The sequence below is a fragment of the Myxine glutinosa genome, chromosome 6 (genome assembly GCF_964187855.1).
Source record: "Myxine glutinosa chromosome 6, kmMyxGlut1.1, whole genome shotgun sequence".
Classification (NCBI taxonomy): domain Eukaryota; kingdom Metazoa; phylum Chordata; class Myxini; order Myxiniformes; family Myxinidae; genus Myxine; species Myxine glutinosa.
The window spans coordinates 129,804,388-129,827,348 of NC_136266.1; the positions used below are offsets into that span (position 1 = coordinate 129,804,388).

At 45.2% G+C, this 22,961-nt stretch overlaps 1 protein-coding gene across 1 annotated transcript in view; it reads right to left on the bottom strand.

The window, feature by feature from the left end:
* LOC137417503 (ankyrin repeat domain-containing protein 13D) overlaps window positions 1–22,569 on the bottom strand; it is a gene marked incomplete in the record, with an annotated part of 53,389 nt that extends 30,820 nt beyond the window's left edge. The window contains 6 exon segments of the mRNA XM_078780532.1: window positions 12,589–12,732; window positions 12,891–12,936; window positions 13,163–13,287; window positions 17,324–17,459; window positions 22,050–22,185; window positions 22,309–22,569. Coding sequence (XP_078636658.1) covers window positions 12,589–12,732; window positions 12,891–12,936; window positions 13,163–13,287; window positions 17,324–17,459; window positions 22,050–22,136 — 538 coding nt within the window.
* Window positions 22,570–22,961: the final 392 nt, after the last annotated feature.

The following is a 22,961-nucleotide window of genomic DNA, read 5'->3' on the forward strand; positions in this document are numbered from 1 at the left end:
AAATAAAGAAAAACTAGAACTGCCACTTTAAAACTGCTGGCAATGATGACCGGTTTACTCGCATCCACTTTTGATACAACCCCACTTTTCATACAACCCCACTTTCATTGGACATGCTTTGACACAACCCCTGACACACACACACACACACACACACACACACACACACACACACACACACACACACACACACACACACCCCCCTACGGCCTACCCCCACCCACACCCACACCCCCACACCCCTCCCCCCACACACACACCCCTCCAAACACAAACCAACCCCCCCCCCCCCACACACACACATCCCTCCCCCCCCACATACACACACATCCCTCCCCCCCCCCCACACACACACACATCCCTCCCCCCCCCACACACACACACATCCCTCCCCCCCCCCACACACACACACACCCTCCACCCCCACACACACACACATCCCTCCACCCCCACAACACACACACACATCCCTCCACCCCCACACACACACACATCCCTCCCCCCCCCCACACACACACACATCCCTCCCCCCCCCCCCACACACACACATCCCTCCCCCCCCCCACACACACACATCCCTCCCCCCCACACACACACATCCCTCCCCCCACACACACACACACATCCCCCCCTACACACACACACACACACCCCACCCCCAACACACACACACACATCCACACAAACACCCCCACACCCCTCCCCCCACACATATCCAGACAAACGCACATCCCCCTTCCCCCTACCCCCCAAGACATCCCCTCACCCCCCCCCCCCCCCCACAACACATATCCATCCCCCCCCTCCCCCACACGCACATCCCTCCACACACACACACACACACACACACACACACACACACACACACACACACACACACACACACACACACACGTCAATCCATGCACTGATTGCAGAAAAAGCGATTTTTAAAAGAAAATTAACCTGAAATTGCAGACAGAATTATTTATTTTATCTGAGAAACCAAGGGAGGTTTCTTCTTCTTTAGTTTCTCAAAACTTTGTTTCAAATGCGATCGAGTTTTTAAAAAGTCAGAATTTGATGCATTCCACCAAATATCTTTATAAACACGGTAAAATATTGTACATTTACACACCCCACTCTCGACAAACTGAAGAAAAAGTGTTGCGTTACTTCTTCTTCTTCACCCAATAACTACCTCTCGCTGACAGACTCAACTGCATCCAAAACAAATTCATTGCTTTGTTTGGTGATAAATGGTCATATATCGAGTTTAACAATACACATCACGTTCGAAAAAGCAGCATTTAACAACGAAAATATCATTAAATAATGCCAAAAGGAGTAAAGACAAGAAACAACAATGGCCGCCGTTTATCTTCCTAATCGCTGTGACGAGCCGAATCAAGTCTGTTCTATCAAACATTATATCATACAAAAGTGTGGTTACCTGATATTGAAAAACACACCTCTTGGGGAATTCCCACGTAAACGTGGAAACAGCTAGAGTCGGATTTGCAAAGGTAAGGAATAGCGCAAAAATGACCGTCTTCACCGAATATGAAAATCCAACTGAAGGAACTTACACGTCATCACCTACGCCATCGAATCGCGCACCACGTGCCATGAAAAACCAATCAATGTTGGTCAAATTATTCAAGGGATGATCCGTGAATATTAACACGAAATGTCAAATAATATACATGATATATGCACCTTAACCGGAAGGCCAATACAATCCTCTTGGTAAGCCGTGACGTAATGCGCCGCGTCATAATTCTGTTTCCGGGTCCAAACACGAAAATGGAGCCTGTGACACTTTTCACTCTGACCAACTTCTTTTCTAATATGTATAATAGTATAAATTCAGTATGTGGTATGAAGGTAGTAAGTATATAGATAGTAAGCATGAAGGTAGTAAGTATGTAGATTGTAGATAGTAAGTATGTAGTTTGTAAGAATGTAGTGGTAGTATGTTAGTAGTAAGTATGTAGTTGTAGTAGTTGTATGCAGATAATATGTATCTTGGTAGTATGTATGTCACATGTCGGTAGTATGTATGTCGTGGTAGTTGTAGTATGTATGTAGGTAGTATGTATGTAGTGGTAGTAGTAGTATGGAGGTAGTATGTATGTAGTGGTAGTAGTAGTATGTATGTAGGTAGTATGCATGTAGTGGTAGTAGTATGTATGTCGGTATTATGTATGTGGGTAGGTAGGTAGTAAGTATGTAGGTCGTAAGAATGTGGGTAGTAAGAATGTAACAAGTATGTATGTCGGTAGTATTTATGTAGGTAGTATTATGTAGGTAGTGTCGTGAAAATCAAGCTCAGACACGACTTGACCTCTGGGTAGGTTTAATATCATTTAGATCTGCAGTACATCCTGTAAGAATACATGCATGCAACAGGCATTAAATCAGAGCATTTCATGAGCAGCAATGGTTGATTCAATATAACAATGGTTAGCGCAGCGCATTGTCAGCGCAGCATTTGGGGCGTACATACCATTCAAACTACTGGATTATGTCACAGTGAGTTCTGCTGAAGTGTCCGCGCGCCCCGGTTGTCCCGGGTCTTATAGACGCCCCCTTCCGTAGCGAGCACCCCTGGGTTCACCTTGGTATAATTTCACTACATTCTCCCCGCCGTTAGAACTATACTGCCGCTCGGCAGGTTGCAAGCAAGCATCAGCAATAAACGAATGGGTCACGTCAATCCACATCAGTCGGTCCACCCGTAGCGGTCGGGGCGGCGAACCTCCCTGCCAGTTCGTGTTCGGAATCTACCGGGCACGGCGTCCCCTAGCCCGGAGTCCCCCGCGTCGGAATAGCCGCCGGAGGTTGGAGTCGGAGGGGGCGCCCCTGCGCCTTCGGGCACGGGAGCGGGGGACGACGGGAGTAACAGTGGTAATTCCATAGAGGAAGCTTCGATAGAGTCCATAGACTCGTAGACGGGTTCGTCGATATCCCTGTCGTCGTCCCCACATGGGGCGAGATGGCGTACGGAGACAGTAGACTCGCGGCCATCCGCCATTAACATGCGAGCATGCTCGGGATTAGCCTGGAGGACCTGCACCTTGTCAACAAGGGGGTCGTACTTGCTAGCGCGAACCGCTCGTTTGAGATAGGCGGGCCCCGGTTCAGCGAGCCAGCTGGGTAAATATTGGATACTGCCGGAGCTTCTAGGGTGGTGGAACAGTCGTTCGTGAGGAGTCTGGTTGGTGGCAGTACATAGGAGAGCCCGGATCGAGTTTAGAGCGGCAGGTAGTGACCACGCCCATTTATCGAGGCCTCGGCCGAGGGTCCGAAGGCTTAGCATGACGGCCCGCCATATAATCCCATTAAAGCGTTCGATCTGTCCATTCGCTTGGGGCCGGTACGGGGTGGTGTAGCTCGAAGCGACATTATGCTGGAGCAAGTAGCCCCTCACCTCCTGGGACAGGAACACCGCACCCCGATCGGTATGCACGTAGGCCGGATACCCGAACATAGAAAACAAATTCTGCAGGCACCGAATAACCGTGGCAGCCGACATATCCCCGCACGTGTAAGCAAAGGGGAATCGGGAATACTAATCGACGATAGTGAGCAGATAGCGAGAGTTGCTCGACATTGGCAGCGGCCCTTTGAAGTCCATCGCCAAGCGCTCCCACGGTCTAGTAGCCCTAACGAGTGTCCCCAGAGGGGGGCTATAAAAACGCGGTTTGAGTTCCGCACAGATCGCGCAATCACGGCAGATGTCCTCCATCGAGTACGGCAGATTGCCCGCGCGCACAAAATGCGCGAAGCGCGTTACCCCGGGATGACACATAGTGCTGTGCAAAGTGCGCAGCCCCTCCAAAGTTACAACCCCCGCGCAAGTGGCCGGCCTTGATAAGGCGTCAGCGACCAGGTTATCCTTCCCCGGGCGGTATTTGATGGTGTAGCAGAAGTCGGCGAGTTCGATACGCCAACGGGTGATTTTCTCATTCTTAATGCGCTGAGCATGTAAGGTGTCGTACATAAACGCAACACTCTGTTGGTCCGTGATGATTTGGAAACTCCGCCCAAGCAGATACGGCCGCCATCGCCGAATTGATTCGACGATCGCGTACGCTTCCTTTTCGACAGACGAATGCCTCCGCTCGGCGGAGGTGAGAGTCCGCGAGAAGAAAGCCACAGGGCGGCCTCCTTGGGAGAGAGTCGCCGCTATCGCATGATCCAAGGCATCACTCTCCAAAACGAAAGAGGCACTCTCGTCAATCGTCGCGACAGCGGCGCCAGCAATGTCGACTTTAAGGCCCTCGAAGGCCGCCAGGGCGGCCGGGCCCATGGGGAAAGTGTCGCAGGCCATGAGGGGGCGGAGCTTCGCGGAGAAATTTTGCACCCACTTTGAGTAGTGGGCGAACAGCCCTAGAGCGCGTTTCAGCGAAGCCCGATCGCTAGGCGGAGCCATATCAAGCAAAGGGCGCAGACACTCCTTATCCGGAGAGACGGAGCCATGGGTCACGGTGTACCCCAAAAGGTCTACCGTGCGTAGAGAGTATTGACACTTCGCCGCATTCATGGTTAAGCGATATTTCCGCGCGACCTCGAGGAAGCGTTTCAGATTAGCGTCGTGATGCTCCTGGTCATACCCACAAACCGTAAGATTGTCCAGATAGACAAAGACATCGGTCAAATTCTCCTTCGCAACGAGGTCATCCATAGCTCTCTGAAAACAAGCGACGCCGTTCGTTACCCCAAAGGGAAGTCTCATGAACTGGTACAACCGCTGACCCGATTCAAAGGCTGTAAAGACGCGATCAGCCCTAGAGATGGGGACTTGATGATACGCACTACGCAGATCGAGAGTGCTATAAACGGAATACAGGGCCACCTGGCGTACCAGGGCGTCCATCCCCGGTAAGGGGTAGGCATCCAGTTGTATAAAACGATTAATCGTCTGCGAATAGTCGATTACCATACGCCGGCGGTGGGCCTCACTCCGCACCACTAAGACTTGGGCCCGCCACGGTGACCTACTGTGTTCTATGATACCGTCCTTCAAGAGCAGGGCCGTTTCTTCCGCAATGAATTGCGCGTCCGCGCGAGAGTAACGCCGCGATTTGACGGCTACAGGGGTACAATCAGTGGTCAGGTTGGGGAACAGTGAGAGTGGCTCCATGTCCATTTGAGCGAGGGCGCACACAGCGAGCGTGTCCGGCCCTCCGAAGTCAATTTCCAAACGTCCATGCCGCTTAAGGAAATCAAGTCCTAACAGAACGTCAGCGCATAAGGCCGGTAATACCATGAGATACACGTCCGGGAACGTGCGTCCGTTTATCACAAGTTTCAATCGACACGCCCCTTTTGTGCTCAACCGAAGTCCCTGAGAGGCCATGAAGATCCGGCGGGTTGTCCCGAGAACCGGCCACCCATGTTGATGCACGAGTCGCTGATCAATAAAACTATCCGTGGACCCCGTGTCAATCAAAGCTTGCGCAAAAACGCCCACGACCGTGAGCGGAATGAAGGCCTGCGCTAGGCCGGCAGACCCGGCAGGTATAGTTCCGGCCGGGCGAGAAGATCGCGCCTCGCGGGTGGATCCCACGCCGGCTGCAATCCTTCGGGCAGCGTCGGCAGGTTGGGCCTCAGCAGGAGCATTGAAGTCAGTTGGCTCATCAGCAGTTTCAATTGCCAGAGTGGGTGTGGGTTGGTCGTAAGAGCAGCCGCCAGATGGCGCTCGAGCCACGTGAGAAAGGTCTCTGCCGTCTGCAGAGTCATTTGCCAGAGTGGGTGTGGGTTGGTCGTAAGAGCAGCCGCCAGATGGCACTCGAGCCACGTGAGAAAGGTCTCTGCCGTCTGCAGAGTCATATGCCAAAGTGGATGCATGTAATGCATAAAAGCTGCCGTCAGATGGGGCTCGAGTCACGTGAGAAAGATTTCTGCCGTCTGCAGATTCACATGCCAAAGTGGGTGCATGTAATTCGCAAAAGCTGCCGTCAGATGGGGCTCGTGTCACGTGCTGCGTTTGCCGCACTTCGAGAGGAGTTTCCAAAGCAGGAGCATGTCGCTTGTTTGAAGTAGGCGTTCGAACGCCAGTCAAGGTCGGAAGCGCTGTGACCGGTCGCGTTCGCGCCATTTGTTTCGGCGGCCCGATGTATCTCACCAAGGTCGGGCGGGTAGCCAGAGGCCCGCGAGGAGGAGAGCGGCTCTTCAAAGCCGAGCGAGGAGCCCCGTCCGGCGCTCGATCCGTTGGCTCCGCGATGAGCCCATTCAAGGTCGCTCGGGAATGCGTGCCCCGAGCGGCCTTTCTGCAGACCTTTGCAAAATGGCCCTTGGTGGAGCACAGGTGACATGTCGCCTCTCGGGCCGGGCATTCAGAGCGAGGATGCTGCCGATTTCCACAAAAATAACATTTTGCATACCGGGCAGGCCGTGGCCGGGCAACGGCGGCAGCAGTGAGGCCGGAAGCGGAGTCCGCTTCAGGAGCTCCCAGAGACTCGGCCGTAGTGGTGGTCGGGTCCTCCTCCGTATCCTCGGCGGTAGCCCTCTCAGGTCGCGCGAGTTGCGAGGTACCCGCCACGACTCGTGGGTGATCATATGCGGTCAATTGTTCTCGGGCATCTGTGTATACGCGTGCCAGCCGTAGTGCTTCTGTAAATGTCAGCTCCGCGACCTCCAAGAGACGGAGCCGCAAGACTCCAGAACTAATTCCGGAGATGAATGAATCTCGGAGCAAATCGTCCTGCACTTGCTCGTGGGTCCGGACGTCCTGCACGCAGTCTGCCAATAGGTAGCGCAACTCCTGCGCGAAGCGATCGATCGATTCAGACGGTTGCTGTCGCCGCTGAGAGAGTTGATGCCGGCCGTGCACAGCGCTCCGTGTCTTTACGTAGAGGCGCTTCAGCTCGGCTAGGGCCGTAGCGTACGTCCCAAATCGAGAAATGTTCTTGAAAACAGTGTGATGGACCTTGGACTGTAACACGGACAGCTTTATCGCAGCGGTGGGCTCTGTCTCGTGAGCCGCAAAGTAATTCTCCAGCGTGTTGAGCCAATGAGCAAACTCCGATGCAGATCCCTCAGCTTGAGGGTCGGCTCCGAGGATCGGTACCACGATCATCTTGTGGTCAGCCATTCCGGCGATCTAAATGATATTAAATGTCGTGAAAATCAAGCTCAGACACGACTTGACCTCTGGGTAGGTTTAATATCATTTAGATCTGCAGTACATCCTGTAAGAATACATGCATGCAACAGGCATTAAATCAGAGCATTTCATGAGCAGCAATGGTTGATTCAATATAACAATGGTTAGCGCAGCGCATTGTCAGCGCAGCATTTGGGGCGTACATACCATTCAAACTACTGGATTATGTCACAGTGAGTTCCGCTGAAGTGTCCGCGCGCCCCGGTTGTCCCGGGTCTTATAGACGCCCCCTTCCGTAGCGAGCACCCCTGGGTTCACCTTGGTATAATTTCACTACAGGTAGTATATATGTAGGTAGTATGTATGTAGGTAGTAAGTATTATGTAGCAAGTATGTAAGTAGTATTATGTAGTGGTATTAGTGGTATGTAGATATTATGTATGTAGGTAGTAAGTATGTAGGTATTATGTATGTAGGTAGTATGTATGTAGGTAGTATGTATGTAGGTAGTAGTAGTATGTTGTGGTAGTATGTATGTCGGTAGTAGTAGTATGTTGTGGTAGTAGTAGTAGTTGTGTCAAGTTGTCATAGTAGTATGTAGTATGTAGTAGTAGTATGTTGTAGTAGTATGATGTGGTATGTTGTAGTAGTATGTAGTTTGTTGTAGTAGTAGTATGTAGTTTGTTGTAGTAGTAGTATGTTGTAGTAGTAGTATGTTGTAGTAGTAGTATGTAGTTTGTTGCAGTAGTAGTACGTTGTAGTAGTATGTGGTATGTTGTAGTAGTAGTATGTAGTTTGTTGTAGTAGTAGTATGTTGTCGTAGTAGTATGTTGTAGTATGTAGTTTGTTGCAGTAGTAGTACGTTGTAGTAGTATGTGGTATGTTGTAGTAGTAGTATGTAGTTTGTTGTAGTAGTAGTATGTAGTATGTTGTAGTAGTAGTATGTAGTTTGTAGTAGTAGTATGTTGTAGTAGTAGTATGTTGTAGTAGTAGTATGTAGTATGTTGTAGTAGTAGTATGTAATATGTTGTAGTAGTAGTATGTTGTAGTAGCAGTAAGAGTATGTTGTAGTAGTAGTACGTTGTAGTAGTAGTATGTTGTAGTAGTATGTTGTAGTAGTAGTATGTAATATGTTGTAGTAGTAGTATGTTGTAGTAGCAGTAAGAGTATGTTGTAGTAGTAGTATGTAATATGTTGTAGGAGTAGTATGTTGTAGTAGTAATGGTATGTTGTAGTAGTATAAGTATGTTGTAGTCATAGTATGTTGTAGTAGTATTAGTATGTTGTAGTAGTAGTAGTAGTATGTTGTAGTAGTATGTGGTATGTTGCAGTAGTATGTAGTATGTTGTCATATCAGTATGTTGTCGTAGTATGTGGTATGTTGCAGTAGTAGGATGTAGTATGTTGCAGTAGTAGTAGTATGTTGTAGTCGTAGTATGTTGTAGTCGTAGTATGTTGTAGTAGTATTAGTATGTTGTAGTAGTAGTAGTATGTTGTAGTAGTATGTGGTATGTTGCAGTAGTAGTATGTAGTATGTTGTGGTAGTATTAGTATGTTGTAGTCGTAGTATGTTGTAGTCGTAGTATGTTGTAGTAGTATTAGTATGTTGTAGTAGTAGTAGTATGTTGTAGTAGTATGTGGTATGTTGCAGTAGTATTATGTAGTATGTTGTAGTAGTATGTGGTATGTTGCAGTAGTAGTATGTAGTATGTTGTAGTAGTATGTAGTATGTTGCAGTAGTTGTGGTATGTTGTAGTAGTATGTAGTTTGTTGTAGTAGTAGTATGTTGTCGTAGTAGTATGTAGTTTGTTGTAGTAGCAGTATGTAGTATGTTGCAGTAGTAGTATGTTGTATGTAGTAGTAGTAGTATGTTGCCACTTCAGCCTTTGTTTTTCATTAGCAGGAAATCGGTAGAAAGACAGTTCTTGAATGGTTTCTGATCTATTTACACACTCAGGAACGCAACACTGCGGCATGACCGAGAACTTTTCTCACTGAGTCCAGCTGGTGTTTGGCTCGAGTGGTTTCGTGTTTGGACCCGGAAGCAGAATTATGACGCGCGCATTACGTCACACTTACCAAGAGGATACGTTTTTATCTCTGGTGCACATTGGAATAAATACATTTCTGAACATTAATTAAAAATGATTATACATTCCACCAAATATCTTTATGAACACGGTAAAATATTGTACATTTACACATTTGACGTGCAAGCGTGAATGTCATCCACGGGCGTGAATGTCATCCACGGGCGTCAATGCATGGGGAACGGGGAGGAGACAAATGCTTACATCCACTCCACAGACATACACACACACACACACACACACACACACACACACACACACACACACACACACACACACACACACACACACACACACACACACACACACACACACACACACCCCTCCACACACACACACACACACACACGCACACACCAAGCCCCCCCCCCCCACACACACACATCCCTCCCCCCCCACACCCACACCCACACACACATCCACACATGTCAATCCATGCACTGATTGCAGAAAAAGCCATTTTAAAAAGAAAATTAACCTGAAATTGCAGAGACAGAATTATTTATTTTATCTGAGAAGCCAAACGATTCTTCTTCTTCTTTAGTGGCCCAAAACTTTGTGTGAAATGCGATCGAGTTAAAAAAAGTCAGAATTTGACCAAATCTGTTTCATTCGTTTGTTAATGTGCCTCACCTATTGACAAATCTGCAATTGGAATTTCATTTGAGGTTGAAATGACCGCGGGAGATCGTGTGATAGTGATCACGTCCTGGAAGGACATCTTCTTCTTCAGTAGCTCATAAGTTTGTGTGAAATGCGATCGAGTTAAAAAAAAGTCAGAATTTGACCAAATCTGTTTCATTCGTTTGTTAATATGCCTCACCTATTGACAAATCTGCAATTGGAATTTCATTTGAGGTTGAAATGACCGCGGGAGATCGTGTGATAGTGATCACATCCTGGAAGGACATCTTCTTCTTCAGTAGCTCATAAGTTGGTGTGAAATGCGATCGAGTTAAAAAAAAGTCAGAATTTGACCAAATCTGTTTCATTCGTTTGTTAATATGCCTCACCTATTGACAAATCTGCAATTGGAATTTCATTTGAGGTTGAAATGACCGCGGGAGATCATGTGATAGTGATCACGTCCTGGAAGGACATCCACTTCTTCAGTAGCTCATAAGTTTGTGTGAAATGCGATCGAGTTTAAAAAAGTCAGAATTTGACCAAATCTGTTTCATTCGTTTGTTAATATGCCTCACCTATTGACAAATCTGCAATTGGAATTTCATTTGAGGTTGAAATGACCGCGGGAGATCGCGTTATCGTGATCACGTTCTGGAAGGACAAAACGGTGTGTTTCTTCTTCTTTCAACAATAAAGACTTATAGCTTCGGGACCTTACATCCAATCATCTTGAGATTTTGCACACTTGTTCTGCTTGATGAGAGCTACATTGCATTAAAAAGTCAAGTCGATCCATGCAGTGGTTCAGGAGTTACAAGCTTTTTAAAATTTAACTTCCATTATTTATTGCGGCCAAACCATGTGACTTATCAAAACGTCTCAAGTAACATTGAAACATCCCCCCATGAGGAACATTTGTGTAAAATTTCCACTCGATATCTCCACAAATTATGGAGGTGATACCATTTCTAGTTTGAGCTTCAAAACGTCATAACTCTGAAACCATGTGTCGGATGACGTCATGCTCACTGACTTTTTTGTTCGTCATGGGTATGCAAATATGCTTGCCAAGTTTGGGCTCGATCCGTTCAGCCGTTGCGGAGAAAAAGGGGTTTTTGTGTTTTTTCAGGAAAAACAAGATGGCGGCCGAACCATGTGACGTATGATTTCGAAATTTTTTGCAATCTGAGTTTTTTTTAACTAAGCATCTGGTAAAAAAAATCACATTTTCGGGGGAGAAAATTTTTTGTTTGACGAATTCTAACCTCTTAACGTTAGCATTTTTAATATACTTGATACACATGTCTTTTGTTCCCATTGAAGAGTTCTTTAGAATGAGCCATTCCTCAAATTTTTCCATTGAGCCGTTTCGGAGATACAGAGGGGAAAAGTTGAATTTGTTTTACAAGATGGTGCCCATACCACGTGACCTATGACGTCATAATTAGAATTTAAAAATGCTCGTTTGTTGAAAATTTCCTGTCAATCCGACCAGCGGTTGCTGAGAACATTAATTATGAAGTTTTCGGAGGTGCAAAATAGGGCGGAAGAATTAATAATAAGAAAACTCTAGCAGTAATAATAGGTTACTCTCCATTTCATGGAGTAAACCTAAAAAACACCACCTTTCAAAACTGTCAATCTTCTTACTTTCTTTTTTTCACTGTCCATAACTCACATCCATGCATATCAACTGGAAATACCAGATCATTCACCAGACTCCTTTTGGTTTGTATCATCACATATTTGTCTTTCCAGATCTCTGTCAATCCTGACGTTGCTGTTCTCTCCAAAGCTAATGCTCTATTAATTTCACCTCCACATTCTCCTCTCACTTCAATCTTAGAATCCAGGAAGATGAAACGTTACACTATTTCCATGTGATCGTCTCCCAATCTGAACCCATCGACCTTCTCAGTTGATAAGATTTTAGCCTTTTTTAGGTTTAAATAAAAAACAGCTTTTTCAGTTTCCTTCTTCTCTGTCTACAGCAGTTTCATCAAATCCTCTTTACTTTCTGCCAACAGAGTGGTATTGTCGGCATTACCTTAGGTTGTTGTTACATCTCATTTTGTATACAAACGGTAAAATAGTTTTTGATCAGCTCCCGTCTTCAGGTTTATAGGTTCATGATCACTGAGATTTGTACCATTTGCATTTGACAAATCACTTGAATATGAACAATTTGCTTCACAGAAAGCAACTGCAAAGTCACTAGAAAGCTTTCACGACAAACCTTAGCGGCGTTTCTTTGCTTTTTGCTTTCCTCAATCCAAGGACGAATAAGTGCTGTGTTGTGCTGGTCAGAATAAACAGCGCCACAATCAGGCGATGCTGATAAATAAATTAATTAGGTATAACGGGTGAGAAATTAAATAAACCTGCTCTCAATTATCACTATGATCCTATGTTACCATCAAGATAATTCACAAGTCCGAAAGATGTGAACTCGACTAATTAAACTTAACCACACCGTCAAACTTCACATCTCATGTGGGTGTGAAAAGCTCTCCTTGAGGTTCCACTATAAACACAGGGGTGTGCGGCAGGATAGAAAGTGCCCAAACACACAAGTCATCTATGCTATGAGAAAAATGTTACTTTTTATTAAATAAAAGACCGAAAATTAATCAATATTGATTAATAAAATTATTGATTCTACCATTTTCAATCGTTATTGCTTACAGGTTGTCTCAGGCATATATTTGTAATATGAGTAGTAACTTCAATCACCATTTTGTTAATTTGAGGCCCATCCTAAGCGTACGTGCCACCCACCCTGCCCTTTGAAGATAAAACTGTGGCTTCCTCTGATCCAAGTCATGCGCTCGAAGCCCAACAGGGTGGTGTCCACACGCAGGTTTGCTCCTGCTTTCCACACCCGGTACACATCGCTGGGACATATCCTAGACACCAGCGGCACTGGGTAACGAGAGTCACATCGGACATTAAAGCCATATTGGCTTACCATACCAAATTCAGGACAGTACACATAATTGTCCAAAAGCATATGGATAAAAGGAGCCTTTAAAGGAGCCATTAAACATCCGGATGGAGTAAGCAACGCAACGGAAACTCACCCCAGCTTGTGAATTCCCACTTCATTTCCACAAAAAAGTCTTGTGCCTGCAGAAAACAAATGCGTGCGACTGAACACGGAGTGAGGGTTCACCACAGAGTAGTAGGAGAGAGCACCACCCTAACAGGACAGCCTGCAATAGTCATGCGAATTCTCAAAAGCGTACATCAACAACGTCTACACGGAGTCATTTTGAAGCTGATGGACGTCGTCAGAAAAAGAGACTTTGCTTGAAGAAGAGGGAAATAGCAAGACAAGTGTAAAAGGCAGCACCTTGCGCAATGTATCTAACAGGCGAGGGATACCCTCCAGTCGCTGGACAGCTCGCTGATAATCACGAAACTGCAGCACCAACTGTACCAATTCTGGGTCGCCCGTACTCACTGCCTCCTGCAACACTACACAGGGCAATGCAACAGCAACAACAACAGCAACACAATAATTAACAATGAGGAGCCTTGCTGGGTACACAGATTACAGTAGATCTGAGATCTAAAAATTCTTACATTGATATGCAACATTGTGCTAAGTGTTGGCTTAACGGTTAAGGTGTCTGGCATAAGATCCTAGGGTCTTCAATTTGAGCCCCTGTCTTGCCGTTGAAACAACAACAGGTGGGTTGACTCAGCCTGTTATTCTTCTGAGGTCGGCAAAATGAGTACCAGATGACTGGGGGTAATAAGCCATTTGAGTTTCCTGCGTCGGAGTGGCGACCCATCCAGGATTGTACACCTCAGCCAATGAAACTGCCGAGGCAGCAGGTGTTAATTCAACGACCGACCAGGATTTGAACTCAGAACCCTAGAATCCCAAGCCAGCACTCTAAATGTTTCACATAAAAACTAGCAGAATATATATAAAACGCGCACGCACACACACACACACACACACACACACACACACACACACACACACACACACACACACACACACACACACACACACACACCATTATTGAAGGAGTAGAGGCAAGAAAGGTATGTCCCTTAGACCTCGACAACAACAGGCAGACAGACATGCACAGGGTGAAGAGACGACACATATTATATCGTACGGGATTAATAATCTCCAACTTGGACCTAAATCCACAATCAAGATAGAAAATCAACTTACACTTAGATTAGATGTTAAAATGTTATAGTTACACGAGACAACTTTCATGAAGCACAATATCGCAGTAGGCCTCCCAGGAGCACAGTATTAAAGTGTGGACTCACTGACACCAATACACGCTCACGCATACAGATCAAAATATCTTCTCCCACCCTTTCGGGAACTGGTAAAGCTAATAATTCCATCAGCTTCGAATTGCCGATGGAGGTCAGGAGTCTGCCATTAGCGTTCTGCTCTAGTTCTGAGAGATAAAGGGTAGAAGGCGCCACTGCATTATTTACAACATGGAAGTGGCACTTGGCAGCAAGAATTGACATGAGGATGCAAAAGCAGCTGGATAAGGATAGGCGGACAAACCAAAAAGCTTTTCATCCTAATCAGGGCAGTCATCTACAAAAGCTATTCACAACATCTCTGAAAAAGAAGAAACACTGATTACAAACAATAGAAAGTGTTCTATTCCTCGGTGGCATAATGGTTAGAGTGTCCACTCTGAGTCTGGGAGTCATAACTAATACTTTAAAAATGGTACGTGCCACTTCCTTACTTGACGATCAGCATAGAGCATAGGCAATATTTGGTGGGCCTAATTGCCTCGTAAATTTAAGTTGCTAAGAAAGCAACTCATATATTCTTGCCAAATGTAATTATCTTCTGAAAATTTCAGATAAAAGTAACAGTGAATAAAACTGGCAAAAGCATGAGCGGACAGGGTAAATAAACACAGAACAAGTACAGATACGTTCAAAGTACAATGCTCCCATGCCAAATAAAGAAATAACATCCTCCAGCATGCAGCACATAGAGATGGTATTGGGAGGGAGAGGTGTGCAATAATTGATTGATTAATTGCGTAATTAAAATCAATCAATGATCATTGGAAAATAATTTCTTAATCAATTGGCTAATAGCATACCTCAACCACCAGTGTTTCATCGAAGGCTGTATCTTTTTGAAAATTAAGTAAATAAGTCATCAATCGGGGAAAAAATAATTAGTTGATTAATGGACTCATCAATAAATAATTAATCGATTAATTGATGAATCATTAAATCAAAAATATCCTTAATAGCCACATCACTGGTCACTCGCGTCCGAATATCATATTCCTCGCTCAAAAGGTGCCTGAGATATTGCCCAGATGAGAAAGAAAATAAATAAGTGATTAATACCAAAAATAAAGAAATAATAATCGTAAAATAATTAAATTATGAATCAATTGGCTAATAGAATACATAAACCACCACCGTTTCATCCAAATCTGTAAAAGTTAAGTCAAATTTAACAAAGTTAAATCCCACAAAATTTATCCCACCTCCCCAAGGTGTTTTTCCTCCTTGAACAAACGTCGTCACGAAATGAAGAAATTTGGAGGAATCCCGACATCCGTGAAGTAAGGTTTGTCTATGGTACTCTATATAACCCACAAATGTTGGGTTTATAATTGACAAAGTTAAGTCATTAATTAAATAATTAAATAATCAATCGATTAATTGATTAATCAATAAATCAAAAATACCCTTTACATCCAAATCACTTGGTCATTGTCATGTCCAAATATCAACTTCCTAGCTCAAAAGGTGCCTGAGATAATGCCCAGAAGAGAGGAAATAAATAAGTACTAAATTAATTAATTGCTTAATCAAAAAACAAAAAACAACGTTTTTGCCAAAGCACTTGCTCACTATTGTGCCGAAATTTCAACTTCCTAGCTCAAAGGATGGCTGAGATATTACCCGGACAAACAAGAAAACAAACAATAAAACAAGAAACCGGAGTGGCTCCTCACCACATACAAGGCTTTCATCCGCAGCTCAATGGAATATTGCTCTCACCTCTGGGCTGGTACTCCTGCCTCACACCTAGCTCGTCTTCACGCTTTGAAACCAAAGCGTTCAGAATCATTGGATTCTCCCGCGATGAAGCTAACTCCAAGGGCTTTTCACTCACTCACCGCAGGCAGGTTGGTGGTCTTTCCGTCTTCCACCGACTACTCTCCGGCCTTGCCCCCCCAGCTCTCTCTGGGCTCTGTCCCCCAAATATTCCTACAGGTCGCACAAGATCTGCCTGCAACCCTCTTATGGTTAAACTGCCAAAATCAAGACTCTCTGCTCACCTTCACTCCTTCATTCCTCTTTTCTCCCACCTCTGGAACAAACTCCCTCACTCTCTTCAATCCCACTCCTCCCTCCAGGTCTTTAAAACAGCTGTTCACCACCATCTCTGATCTTCCCCCATCCAAAACCTTGATCTTTTCTACCCCGCTAATTTCACCCCAAATCCACTTTTTTGAAATACCAACTTCTTTCCTGGAAGTCCTTGGTGTCCTTGTGTTTTATACTTCTCCCACCCTCCCCCCCCTGCCTTCCCATGCCTCCTCCCCCCAAGCCCTCTCACTCCCACAGATCTTCCGTTGTCCCTGTTTTCTGCTGTTGTACTTGTGTGCTTCCCTCTTTCTCCACAAGTCATCTTGTCTTCCGCTCCTTTTATTGTATGTTTTGTGTGTCCGTTTTATTTTTTGTGATTGATATTAGTTCTTACACGAGCCTCGATCTTGTATACAAAAAAAAACAAAAAAACAAAAAACCGAGTACCCTTCCGTGCCCGGCAATGACGTCATGCAGCACCTTGAGATGGCATAGGAAAGGAACGGTGCACAATAATGATCATTCAATATTTTCTTAATCAATTGGCTAATAGCCCGGCAATGGCGTCAAGCAGAGCATAGGAAAAGATGGCATAGGAAAGGAGCGGTGTACAATAATGATCATCCAATATTTTCTTAATCAATTGGCTAATAGCATACCTAAACCACCAGTGTTTCATCTGAAGCTGTAACTTTTTTGAAATTACTTATATGAGTCATTAATCGAAAAAATTAAATAATCAATTGCTTAATCAATAAATAATTAATCGATTAATTGATTCATCAAAAAACAAAGAATAACGTTTTTGCCAAAGCACGTGCACACTATTGTGCCGAAATTTCAGCTTTCTAGCTCAAAGGATGGCTGAGATATCACCCAGACAAACAAACAAACAAACAACCGGAGTGAAAACTGAGTACTCCCTTTCAGCGCGCATCATTGCAGGGCTCCCTTCGGTGCCCGGCAATGACATCATGCAGCGCCTGGAGATGGCATAGGAAAGGAGGGGTGTACAATAATAAGTAGTGTCGATTTGGTTACAGTCACAGAGTGCTAATAGCATCCGAGTGCAGAGTGCCCCAATTCAAAAACTTTCTGCCAAACAAGTTTTCTTCATCTTATGTTTACCCAGATTTTAAAAAAAAACCACAGCAAGGGATGTCGGATGACGTACCTGTCCAGCCCTGCATGTTCTCTGCACCAACATCGGCGTCATGACGAAGCAGAACCCGTGCAGACTCGAGATGCCCAAGGGCCACAGCTAGGTGGAGTGCTGTGCGGCCGTGTGGATCACGGCTCTCAAGCTCCTCCTGGAGAAACACAGCAAGAAAGTCACGCACAATCCGACTCCATCACAATGGAGGAACCAAAAACCTGATCACATAATAAACAAGAAAAAGAGCAATCAGAGATTGCAAACCTGTGCCAGGATGTATTTTCAGTGGTTTTTAAGGCTTTTGTGTTAAAACAAATATGGCCGCCGAACCACGTGACTGATGACGTCATCATTATTTTTTCTAAACGAATTTATTCCTCGATTATGCTCAACAAATTTCATCTTGATTGGATGAAGTTTTGTACTTGTCGAATTATGACGTCATAATGGAGGCACCTATGACATCATCATTAACATATTTTATTCCCCGTGGGGAGTTCTTTACAATGAGCCATGTCTCAATTTTTTCTATGCAGCGCTTTCGGAGATATAGAGGTGCAAAGTTTTTCGGATTTTCCAAGATGGCGGCAAAACCACGTGATCGATGACGTCATCATTTTTTTTTCTCCACCAGTTTATGCCGACATGGTGCTCAAGAAATTTCACCTTGATTGGATGAAGTTTTGGACTTGTCGAATTATGACGTCATAATGGAGGCACTTATGACATCATCATTAACATATTTTATTCCCCATGGAGAGTTCTTTACAATGAGCCATGTCTCAATTTTTTCTATTCAGCGCTTTCCGAGATTATAGAGGTGCCAAGTTTTTCGATTTTCCCAAGATGGCGGCCGAACCACGTGACCTATGATGTCATAATTATCATTAAAAAAAATTAAACAGGTGGAGTTGCACCTATGGTGAAAATTTCCTGTCAATCGGACCAACGGTTGCAGAGAAAATCATATTTATTCTGTGCGGACAAACAGACAAACAAACTGACTCAAATGCAATACCCTCTCCTCTGGCGAGGGTAATTATGCTTGAAGACAAAAATTATATCTCCTTCATTGTTTGTATGTAGCACAAGGCTGTAGCATCATTAGCATCGGGCTAGCATCATTGGTTGAAGGTGTGGCGCAATGCCCTCTGCTGGTTAGGGCAGGTACTGTATTTGGAATTTGGTCAGTGTCAGCGAAAGCTCGCCTACTCTTTGCGAACGACACCGTGGGATTGTTGACGTCCACCAATCATCATACTAAAATGCACCATTTGGTGTCGGTCTGATGAATTATTGACACCAATACATTCCGTCGTTACTTATATAATCTGAACCAAGATTGACAGGATGACGAAGGGTTACATAATGAAGGTTGTAGCGCATTCATTTGCCCCCTCCCCAAGGGGGTTTTCTCCCCCGAGTGGGTTTTCCCCGCCATTTCCATCAATGCGGTTGCATGTTAAGGTGTATATCCATTTTAAGTTAGCTTTATCGTGGCGTTTTTCCAAGGCCACTTGGGATAACAAAACTAACGATAATAGCATAATATTAATGTTATTACAAAACAATATTGATACCATTAATATCCACCTCCCCAAGGTGTTTTTCCTCCTTGAACAAACGTCGAGTCAACGTTTATAAATAGCTTATCATGGGAGCTTATTCATGAGAGCAACGGCCCAACGGCCTCTATCAGAGGTAAAAAATATTATAAACCACAAACATGTATGATTAGCTTTTTAAACAGTCGCTAATGCTGTTTATAACACAAATGTAACACTAAATAAAGAAATTTGGAGGAATCCCGACATCCGCGAGGTAAGTTTTACTTTCAGAACCAAGCATAGATCTACTGTGCTCTATATAGCCCACAGAGTTGGGTAAATAACATCACCCTTCCTGGCGCTAACATGGCGTTTTTCGTGGCGGCCTTTTTAAACTCGCTCCTGCTGTTTAACATGAAACTGAAAGGGAGGAAGCCCGGGTTGTGCTTATTTACCAAGCAGCTAGCTAGCGTTTACCAAGCCAGCCGTTCCTTAATGGTTTTGAATGGAATGCTTGCTCGAATGTTTAAACCACTTGGCGATCTCTGAACAAGAAACTTGGTAAATGAACACACACCCAATGTTCTTGAGACCCGACCATAGATCGACTGTAATATATATACCCCAAAGAGGAATGACCCTTCCTGCCGCTCCCAGAGTGTGCGGGTGTACTATTCATACTAAAATATGCCATTTGGTGTCTGTCTGATGAATGTTTGACCCATTCCATACGAAAATACGCCATTTGGTGTCTGTCTGATGAATCTTTGACGCCAATACATTCCATCGTTACTTATTCAATCTCAACCAAACTTGACAGGATGACGAAACATTACACAATGAAGGTTGTAGCGTCTTCATTTGCCCCCCTCCCCAATGGGGTTTTCTCCCCCGAGCGGGGTTTCCCCACCATTGCCGTCAATGGGGTTGCATGTTGAGGTGTCTATCGATGTTAAGTTAGCTTTGTCGTGGTGTTTTTCCAAGGCCACTTCGAATAACAAAACTAACAACAACAGCATAATATAAATGTTATTACAAAACAATATTAACACCATTAATATCCCACCTCCCCAAGGTGTTTTTCCTCCTTGAACAAACGTCGAGTCACGTTTATAAATAGCTTATCATGGCGTTTCCGTGGGACCAACGGCCCGACGGCCTCTACCAGAAGTAAAAATATTATAAACCGCAAACGCGTAAGATTTGCTTTTTAAACAGTCGCTAATGCTCTTTATAACACGAAATGAAGAAATTTGGAGGAATCCCGACATCCGTGAAGTAAGGTTTGTCTATGGTACTCTATAGAATACCCACAAATGTTGGGTTTATAACATGGCCCTTTCTGCCGCTACCGTGGCATTTTTCGTAGCGAACTTTTGAAACTCGCTCCTGTTTAATACAAAACTGAAAGGGAGGAAGCCCGGGGTGTGCTCATTTACCAAACAGCTAGCTAGCGCTTGCCAAGCCAGCCGTTCCTTAACGGTTTTGAATGGAGTGCTTGCTCGAATTCTTAAACCACTTGGCGATCTCTCCACAAGAAACTTGGTAAATGAACACACACCCAATGTTCTTCAGACCCGACCATAGATCGATTATGATCTATATACCCAAAAGAGGAATGACCCTTCCTGCCGCTCCCGTAGTGAGCGGGTGTACTAGTTCTTATCAAATGTAAAATCCTGGACAGTTGCTTGTTTTGGAGATGGGAGCCGGGTCGGAATTGGTATTCATTTTATACATCCAAATCCATCCTTTTATAAACCTTGTAAATTTACTCCATCGTTTGTGGGATTTTTTTTTATCGTTAGGGTTTCAATTGACGAGGGTCATTCACAGGGATCTATGAAAGGGATATTTGTTGGCAAGTTAGCGTGTTAGCGGTTATTTGCTCGTTACCGGTATATGTGTGCTTGTTATACGACATTAGTTCAATTAATTTGACATTTACGTTTAAAGTTTCAGAGTATAATCCAGAAGATGTGGCCAATAGAGTTTCCGACAATGTGGGTGAAGGCGAGTCCAATGAAGATGACCCCAGGTAAGGCCGACAGGTCAATACGACCGACCCACAAACTGTTACTTAGAACGAGGCGTTAATGGAGAATTGCCACATTAAGGTCATAAAAGCACTTTGGTAAGTCCAAGGTCTCACCTGCGGTGACCGTTACCCACTTTGACATTTGAAATCCCACCTGCATGGCTGCGAATTTTCACAGACAATGAGGAACTGAAGGAAGAAATTGAGACGTGGCTGAAGGAGCACTCTGAAAATTTCAACTGCACCATTCGCAGACACAGCATGATTTGAAGGACAAATGGAACGAGTGCAGTAAAGCCAAGGGGCACAATGGAGTGGAATTAAAAGAAAACTTGGCATGTCTTCCGACTATTGTATCTTGTTCCAAGAACTTCATGAATGTCCCTCATCCGTGCGCAAAAGGCCGGTTGCATTCACGTCACAGACAGGTTGATGGCCTCAGTTTTTTTTTTCTTGTTTTTAACCGCCTCTCCTTCGCTCGAGCTCACCCTGCTCCTTTAGGCCTCTGACCTTCCACAGAAAGTCCAGGATGCACTCGTTTTTCCACCAACCCACTCCTGGTTAAGCTCGCACAAATTCAGGAGTACCACGCACCTCCGCTCTTTTGTTCCTCTTTTCTCCTGTTCGTGGAACTGCCTTCCTGGGGCTATTCAAATCCCACAAATTTTTCCTCCAGGACTTCGTGCAGAGGGTGCATCACCATCTCATGCCACCTCCCATTCGTACCCATATTTTGTTTGTGCCACCAATTAACCCGATTTCAACCCTTTCACTTGCAGGCGATTATGCTTCCTCCCGTCCTCCTTTTCATCAGCATCCATTTCCTTGATTGTTGGATCAGATCCAACTGTGACCCCACTGTCACTACGTCACATGTTGCAGGTCTCCGCATGGTTGTTGTTGTGGTTCTAGATTGGGGGTGGGGGTCGATTTTTGAAATGTGCACCCAAGGAGAGAAAAATGATCAAAACACACACACACACACACACACACACACACACACACACACACACACACACACACACACACACACACACACACACACACACACACACACACACACACACACACAATCAATCAATCATCCCCTCCTCACCCCCTACCCATGTAACACCATACACGTCACATCACCCGAATAGACCCACACCACCTTCCCTACCCGGTTCTTGGAGATCTCCTGTTCAAGTTGTCCGCAGTCATTTCGCCAGACCAGTCGGTGGAGAGGGTAAGACTCCAGAAGGTCCATGTCAAGGGATTCCTCTTGTGGAGCACGATCAGCACAATGAGCAGAGAGACTGCAGAGCGAGGGGGTCGTGAACGAGGATGGCGACAGGGTTACAAACTGCAACACAGGAGTAGAGAGAACAAAGCCAAAAGGTCGAGAAAAAGCAAGGAACAGGTAACGAGGACGAACTTACACAAACGGGTGCGAATGGAGGTTCGGTACAGATGGAAACGGACACGGTCTCGGTCCCGTCGACCTCACTTCACAATCTGTCAGTGTGACTCAAGGAAAGCAGGAATTGAATGAAAAGAGCGGTAGTTCCGGGTTCGAATCCTGCTCAGGCCGCAGCTTTAAAAGTGCTTAGCAACCGATGGACCGCCTGAGACACCCTCTCAGCACTGCCATCCCACCGGTTCATCTCAGAAGTTTCCGCTTCCGGTGAAAGCCCACGCCGGTCACGCGTTTCGACATCATCTTCTTCTTCAGTATTGAGACCCGTGTTATTTTCGATTCGCTTGGCGATTCCGCTGTATTCATGCCCTGACCTACTGGGGGCGCCGCATCAGGAGCACGTCCGTCGTGGCGAGTAATGATGCTGCCAGCAGACACGTGGTGCATTTGCATACGACGGAAGATTTCAGTGGTGGCGGCGGGGATTTGGTTGATCTGGTGGACGTTCACCCCCAAAACATCAGCTTTTTGCTTCCCATGGCGGTTGGTATACTTCGAGCAACCCGTTCATTCCATCCGTCTGGCTACCTGTGTACCTGTCCGCTGACACTCGATACTCGCTTTCACGAAAACTGGTTTCCCATTGTCCTTGGACCCGTCCCTGACCAACAGGAT